This window comes from Etheostoma cragini, chromosome 24 (genome assembly GCF_013103735.1).
Source record: "Etheostoma cragini isolate CJK2018 chromosome 24, CSU_Ecrag_1.0, whole genome shotgun sequence".
Lineage (NCBI taxonomy): Eukaryota > Metazoa > Chordata > Actinopteri > Perciformes > Percidae > Etheostoma > Etheostoma cragini.
The window spans coordinates 7,362,031-7,370,705 of NC_048430.1; the positions used below are offsets into that span (position 1 = coordinate 7,362,031).

Genomic DNA, 8,675 nt, shown 5'->3' on the forward strand with positions numbered 1-8,675 from the left:
GGGGGGGGGGGGGGGGGGGGGGGGATTTTGAGTATTGACAGCTTGGACCCGTCTGAACCCGACAGATCGGGTTGGGGCCAATCGGGTTCAGGAAGAGAATCAAAGCTCTACTTGATCTGGTTTGACCAGTAGCTTACATCAGAGATATTCAACAGGAGGTCCGTGACCCCTAGGGGGTCCTCAGGTTAAGTCATATGTCTGCAAATATACAACAATATGAATCCAACCTATTATTAAGAAATTTAGAACATGAGATTTAAATAATATACTGTATATCTTTTTCATTTTCATCCATCCGGCTCAGTTCAACATGCAACTTGATTGTATGTAACATCTGTCCAGTAGTAGGGGGCCCCTGCTCCGTCTCTCCTTCAGCTAAGGGGCCCTTGACCCCGGGCTTACACTGTGGAGGCTAATGTTAACAAAGCTTTGTTAGTCAGTCAATAACACTTTTACTTTCATACTTTTATCTCTGATTGTTAATGGTCCAGTCATGATTATTTAGAGTTTTGAACCATTATCATCTGCTGGCCCGTAAAAGCCACATAGGACCACTTTAGTTGCCTTCAGATATCAGACATGCTTTAAAGAAAATGGTAGGAATTATGTTAAAGGGTATATATCCTTCATCAAAAATCTTCCACACCATGTGTTTTAGTTCGTGTTTGTTTCATTGCACAACGTGAACGCACACCTCTATGGGCTGAAATACGTGCCACCAGGAACTGAATTTGAATCATTTATGTTTGAATATAAATGGCAAAAGTTGAATAATTGCATGCATTTGAATCACATCATTTGAAATTGTATTGTTTCATTTGAATCATTGCAATGAAAAACTGAATCTGAATATTATAATTTGAAATTGAATTTATCTGTACTGGATAAATATCCAGTACTGAATGTGTATCTTCACATTCAGTTCTCAACATTCCATTTCAAGTTACTGTGACAGACATGTGGGTACTAGATTCAGTTTCTGGTGGCACACATTTCAGCCCGTACACCTCGTCCTGCACATTGTGTTGCTGAGTATCGGGCTTAACACATCAGCAGACCTCAGCCGGCGCCTCTGAGCGGCTCTCTTATCGTCACACCATGCGCTGAGATACAGAAAGGTCACCCAGCACCTCAACCAGGAGACATCGCCCAGATGAGGGTGCTGAGGGGCTTTGGATTTTTTATTTGAAGTATGAAGGCAAACAGCCTTACTTTTCTTACTGTCTGTTTCTGCTTTCTTCCAGCAGCAGGGAGAAGACAGAAAGGAGAAGAGGTCACTGTTTTGTGTTGTGTAACCAGGACTGATCCACTTCAGGACTGAGCTCATCTCCAACTCCCAGCAGCGGTTTGATCCCCTGATTTCACCTCCTTAAACCAGCCGGACCCGCCCAGTCCAGCTCAGCTCGGTCCAGCCTGAGCCAGCTCTCTCCTGTCGTGATCCAGCCAGGCCGCCGTCTCCATGGAGCGCGTTCAGCACATGACCAAGTCGGCCATCCGCCGAGCGTCTCAGATCGAGGTGAACCCGCAAACCAAGAGGAACCTGCAGGAGCTGTTCGTCAACTTCACCCTCATCCTCATCTGCCTGCTCCTCATCTACATCATCGTGCTGCTGAGCAGCTGAGAGCGGCACAGCCGCCCGCAGAGGGAGTTGGGCATGGGGGTGCGGCTGTGGGCCGGGTGGTTGGCTGAGATATGGGCTTTCGATTACAATATAAAACAATAATATTCAGGCTGCACCATATATTGTACTCACCATATTAACTGCCGCAATACAACACAATCAGTAGGAAACTGCACTTTAAAAAAGCTTTCATTTATAGTCCATTCAATGTTCATTTTGTTCATTGTTGGAAATTTCCTTTCATTATTTTAAAGAAAAATTTCAACAAGCAATTTGTTGTATTTTAGCAGAAACACTGAAATCAGCAGAATTGCAGATCTGAGTCAGTTAGACGCATGCTGTGTGCATTTAAGTAATATTGCCGCTGCAAAAATTGAACAAAGTTGTCGCATATTTCCCTCATATGCAGCCCTAAATAATATCAGCCTAACCCAGCCTAAGCTATAAAGACGGATCATGGAGGTCAAATGAATCCATGTGAATACAATAATGGCCGTACCCTCTTGAGTGGGTTCTATCAGAGCTGATCAGGGATCAGTTTGCCCGCCTCCCGCTCTCAAGGGAATGATCAACAGTTTCAACTTCACTCGTGTACCGTGTGTATGTGTATCTGCCTGCTGCTCATTCAAAATTACACCCTGCCCAGTGATTACATCGCCATGTGTCGACTTAAGTTGATTCACAAAGAAGACAGGACTCCCTCCATTCAAGGCACACTGTAGGACACTGTCTCCTGCTGAAGTATTAATAGGTACGATGTGTATAACACTGAAATATCAATGCACCACTGTTTAATTTCCGTTTGAATAAGCTCTGTTGCTCGTGAAGCCCACCAGGTTTCTGTATTTACTTCTGCTGCCAACTAAAGCAACTAACACCGTGGCTGACCCTGATAGACTAAGAAACCTGTCAATTACGTAGACCCACACACAGTGAAGTCCCTTTCATGATCAGCATGACAGATGACCAACTGTGTAATATCTGCCATGTCTGTAGCATGTCTCATATTACACTTAGGTGTCCGTTTCTTGCCTGAAAAGAACCACTTATGATACTTAGAGATAATCCGAAGGACTCTAGGCCTGTAGAGTGTGTGAAGAATAGACTGAGAGCATATTTAACCTTTAGGCAGCTGACCTGCAGGGGTTTCTGATGGCCTACATGGACATTTCACTCAGAATTTACTATGTTAAGTCTGGACTAAACTCGGCTTAGGCTTCAGAGATCAATACATATGTGGAAGTGTGCAAATACAGACGCAATGTACACACACACACACACGCGCGCAAAGGCCTGACGCATACACTTCATGCAGTTTATCAGTTGTGCATGGTGTGAGTTGATTTAATGAAGTTTTCGGTTTATGCCATTTAAGTTCAGTTTAGTCACATAATTATTAACTGACAGTTTTGATGCTGGCAGTGACTGTGTATAAAAATAACCTGTAAAGTAAGATGTTTATTCCACAAGAATCTAATATATATTTGCAAAGATAAAGAATACCTTGTAATTTATCCACAACATATTGCTATGAATGAAAATGTAAAAATATGAATTCTATTTCAATTTGGGATTAACAATTATTGAGAAGAAATAGCAGTTTTTTCCTTCTATGTGTGTTTGGAAATTGTACCACATGGCTTTTGAACTATGGAACACTAAAGAAACTGCATGTTAATGAAATTAAAGAGGCTTCTCTTACTACAAGTGTGGATTATTTTATTTATTTATTTATTGCACATCCTAATGAGATTTTTTGACAGCTATGCATTTAGATGTAAGAATCACGGAAGTCACTGAAAAAGCTTTAAAGGCTAATTTGACCCATCTATGAGTGTATTTTTATTTATTTTTATTTTGTATGACTGATAATAGATCACACTGGTTTGCACGGTAAAAAATAGAATATAATACAGAATATAATAAGAGTCTGAAGATGTGACACAACCTTTTCCCTTGTTTTTGGAGAGCAGGTTTGGTTCAAATGCGTCCTAGACATCCTTACAACTGCTATTTCAATATTTTGCTAACTAACTAACAAAAGATTTATGCTTATAGCTTGTTTCTGCTTCCCCTTAGTGGCCGAAAATGGAACAGCAGCATCAACAACAATCATAGACAGTTAAAGAAATGGACTGACAGATTCCGTAATATAAGATCTTTTCCAGTGATGGCTTAGCGTTACTGCGCATCCTCGAACTGAGCTTGACGACGTAGTTGTGACGTAACTCAAAGTTGTAAGTCTTCTCGTAGCTGTGCCAGGAGAAATCTCAATCATTCCCAATCAGCAGACACGGAGAGCGTTGGTAGACTATATGTTAGGAGGTAACATAGGCACAGGCTAACTAACATGCTAGTTAACGTTAGTAATTAGTCCTACCACACTGGCCTCCGTCCTCGTATATTCAAAATAGTTAATATCTCAAAGTTGTATACAATATGAAAAAAACTAAAGTGGTATTTTTGAAAATAATTATGGACTTTTTCTTGCCTGACGTTGTCGTACTCAGATTCTAAATATTCCCGTTTAGTTTATAGAGGAGAGGCTTACATTACCTTACGCAGTAACGACTAGCCATCACCGGAAAATGCTTCTATTGTCCCTCACTGGCCTCCGTCCACAACAACGGGATCTGTTAGTCCACTTCTTTAACTGTCTATGCTTTTGACTAGCAAAAAGCTTCACTATTTTTCTTATTTACAGATGAAATGTGATTGGTTAATTTAATGTCAGTGTTAAAGAGAGCGCCAATCACAGAGCTCCCTGACATGTTTTATTTCTTACCTAGCAACAAGCCAAAGTAAGATCCTGATAGGGCGAGACAAAAGGATATTTCTCTTTTTCTCTGTGCTTCAGTTTTACAATATAGACAAGTAGAAAATATGTTGAGAGGTTATATTTTGTGTACATTTTTTTTATATAAGTATATATTTAATGACAGGCAATACTCTTTGCAATTCGATTTTGATGACACTTTATGAGACTAATTAAATGTTGGCTACAAACATTTAACAGTATCCTTAGCTGCAACAGCGTACAGAATCACAAATGTTACTCATATGGCTATCTGAATACAAAAATAAAACTACAATTTAAATGATCTAGTTAGTAATGATATACTTATTGTTTTAGTTTTACCTTTTCTAGCTGCCCGTCATTCTTGTCAAACAATTTGAAGACTTGGTTTTTAACCAAATACAATAACTTTTAGCCTACTCTCTGGACAGCAAGTATAATACCCCTGTGGTCATTATATATGAAAGAATGCACATGCATTACATATTGTATCTGCAAAAAATCTGCATATAGTAGTTTGAGAATATTCCTCAGTTCTCACATACATACACACACACAGAGCACAACAGGTTTTATCTCACAATCATAATTTTACTGTTCGATAACATACAACAGAAATGATATAAATGTAAATAAATATTGTTGCTATAATTGTTATACATTTTTACTTCAAAAATGGCAAGACAAACATAAAATAAGTTACAAGGGTGACATCAATATCACTTTCAACTCACATAAAAACTGCGACAGTTACCGTTTCAAGTGGGAAGATGTCACAATGATCTTTTCCAGTTGAACTGAGTTGAAAGTGAAATGAACAAAGCCCTGATAAGACACATAAAGAACAGACTATTCCTATAAGTTGCAGTTTGTATGGTTCACTGATGGTCAGCAAATGCCTGTGTGAAAAATAATAAATTAATAACAACTCCAGAGGTCGTGTGTGCCAGGCGTTATATTTCAAAAATGCTCAATTTTCATTTTCCTTCAGTACAGTGCACAAACGAAATGGCCGAGAGTCTGGTAGGACCAGGCTGGTCGGGAGTGAGAAAATACATTGATTCCAAAAAAAGAACAGAAGTAATAAAATGTGAATGGGTACAATTATGTAAAAACATAACAAAAAAGAATAGATCAATGTTTAAGAGCTTGATACAGGGGAAATTGTTTTCTCAACTGCCGCTTCCAAAGTCAAGAATGAATGTGTTTTATATAACTGGAAGCTAATGAACAGATACTTGAGAGTTATATTTTGATATATTAGAGTTAAATTGTAATATAATTTTAACACCAAAAATCAGACATTCACAATACAAGTCTCCAAGTAGATTTTGATACCACAGTAAAATGGCTGCCTGGAAAGAAAAACCCATCCATCACTCTGTCACTGTTAGACAGGGCAGCCCTCCCCTCCAGGATGTGTGTCTTGGTTTGGACAAGTATGGAAAAATCATCAGCAAATAACACGAGTAGAGGTACCATTGGATGCGATTGTGAGAAACTGTATTAATAATAAAAAATCAAGAAGAAACTAAAGACTTCTGCATTGTCTTATGCAGATGTCTGAGCGTAAATGTCAATATATTAAACAAAGTTCTTTGAATAAATAGAATCTTCACAGTGTGCGTGGAGGAATGAACCCGCGTGGGGCTCAGCGTCGGGGCTACCGTCCCGGACAGGATCCCATCGTCTGTCTTTATTACAGATTCATATTTACATCCAAACCGTTTCATATGCTGTATTAGCTCTGATGACATTATGCTGCATTCATGTCAGAAAGGGACGGTTCGATATTAGGGTGCCATGGTAGAAGTTTGCTTTATACACACACCGGTCTCAACCTGGTTTCAGGAAGTGTTTCATGATTTTTTTTTTTAACAAAACAGTCAAGTTCATTTGGACAAATATTCTGGAATCTCATCTTCCCCAGGGCCGGATGAAAAGAGTAAAATACAAACTCCATCTTGTCATGTGGTTCTGGGTAAGAGGGCAAAGACACATTCATTTCCAAAAAGGTGGCACTGCTGTATTGTAAGACAAAAACTAAAAGAAATATGGATTTCCGTTTCAATAAGTAAATAAATGGACTTAAATGTAAAAAAATAGTTTATTTAGTTGGCATTTCGGTATCTATAACACTAAAGGTGCCTTTGTGAAAAACCTAACAGTCTAATGCAACCCAGTGGTTTATTATTTGTTGCGATTTTATCAGAGAGGGGATTATTCTATTATTTGTGGAGTATTGGGATTGTATGGGAGTGCATTATTAAGGTGCATGTGCGTGTGTGTGATTCCTGAATGCAAACAATGAAAAGTACAAACACTTCCTGAACCATTGAGGCCTCAGTTGATTCTGTTATGGAAGACGAGCATCGATCGATGCAGTGATGTAACTGTTTGTGTTGTAGTCGAATAAACCCCGGAGGCGTCAGTGTGAGACCTCACATCCCTCTATCCACTTCTCAAGGAGTAACAAATGCAGCCTCTTTCAGGCTGAGGATGACCATGCAGTTTGGAAATTGTACAGGTTCCTTAAAAACGTACACAGCACAATGACCATGTAAAACTTCAGAGTCGAGTTTAAAAAAACAGACAGATGAGGATTTCAAGTGAGTGGCCGCAGCATTATGATAGTGGATCTGTTTTCACATGCTCTATGGCCTGCCCCACAGGCAGAGACACGTAGCAAAAGACTTCAGTCACCGACATGAACCCTAGCTTGTAATGAAAATAAAAAGACTCCTTAGCGACTAACCAAAAAAAGTCGCCGGGAGTCATCCAACTTCTACATGTCGTTGACAGAACTCTCTCTCTGGATGTCTCTGGTCCACTGGCATCACAAACAGACCGTAGAAAAACAGGAACTTGTTACATTATAAATACTGGAATAATAAAAATGTGAGGGGTGCTTGATTCAGCTTCTCTTGGTCTCCCCCCTCCTGAGACTGTTGAGGTGTCTGGAGTGGTAAATCAAGCGTCCCTCAGCTAGCTCACACATTTGAAAATGACTTTCAAACGTACACTGTACCGCATGTACACAGTCAAAGCCCTGGGACAGGAAGCTAAAGTTTTTTTTTTGTTTTTTTTTGCTGGTGTCGTTATTGTGGTATACTGTAGTTCATCGTACTGTAGAGGCCCAAAAACAACTGGAATCAACAGCTAGGTCTCCCCCCCCCCCCAATAAAACATGTTTGTGATGTATGTACACGTGGGAACACAGCATGAATGAGTAAAGGCGAGTATCAAGGCAAAAATCACTTTGCCCTGGCTGAACTTTCAAAGCTTTCCCAGTCAGATTAAAGCTTGTAAGACACATGATGTACAAAAAAACGGACAAAGTCTGAAAACACTTCCTCGTAAGCTAACCACTAGAGACACTTTATACCCAGAGCAACACTGTGTGGCGTCTTTGTATGAGCTTAAGAATCCAGCTGTGGTTTGGACAACAGAAAGGAAAGAGGAAATTATTTTCTCGAGGTTTGTGTATTTTTCTGAAGGTTTCATGCTACTGACACTGGCTAGTTAAAAGGATCATTCAAATTTACTACAACCTGGTTGCTACTTTGAAAGTTCTGACCATCACTTTTATAGAACTGTTAAAAAGTTGTAATACGTCGGAATCATCTTTTAATACTGAAATGTTTCTGCTATCTCTTGTTAAGAGGATTAATACAGCCCTCGTCTTGATTGGATGACTTCAAAAGGTATTTTATCAGTAGACAACAATGTGATTAGTCGTGACAATCAGAAAGCTAATATTTCCTCTCTGTCTAATTTCAGAGGAAAAACTTAGTAAATCCACGCAATTACTTTATAATGCAATCTAATCCCTGTGGGGAATTAAATGTGTTTCTTAAACACACCACCTACATTTCCTGGTGAACTTTTGGGTCTACCAAAATTAAAAAATGAATACTATACGTGTATCCTCCACACTTAAAAGCTCATACAAATCTGTTACGTTTCGCACAACTGCAGATGGTATAAAAGTGTTTATATTGCTTCACCTCCCGCTACCATGCACACGTTCATGAAGACGCACTGACGAGCCCCATTCCTCATCATGCTCCCCATGTATGGAAGCCCTAATGCCACACTGGGATCTCAGTACTGCATATGATTGATGGGAGCGCTGGGATTGGCAGTGGACGTTTGAAAATAATGTTGGCTAAGTTACTTTCAAAACCTACAGTTTGATTGACTGTCCAACTTTAGCTCTCTGTCCCATTACCTCGTTTTTTTTGTTGTTTTTTTTAA

General features: G+C 39.5%; 1 protein-coding gene across 2 annotated transcripts in view; it reads left to right on the forward strand.

Annotated features, from left to right (window-relative positions):
- pln (phospholamban) overlaps positions 1–1,870 on the forward strand; it is a 6,461-nt gene extending 4,591 nt beyond the window's left edge. The window contains exon 2 of one of the 2 annotated variants that reach the window (XM_034864262.1): positions 1,245–1,870. In XM_034864262.1, the coding sequence (XP_034720153.1) occupies positions 1,460–1,621 (162 nt within the window). In that variant the 5' untranslated portion in view covers positions 1,245–1,459 and the 3' untranslated portion in view covers positions 1,622–1,870. The remainder of the gene's footprint in view (positions 1–1,244) is intronic. The other variant, XM_034864264.1, reaches the window with a different exon arrangement.
- The last annotated feature ends 6,805 nt before the right edge of the window (positions 1,871–8,675 follow it).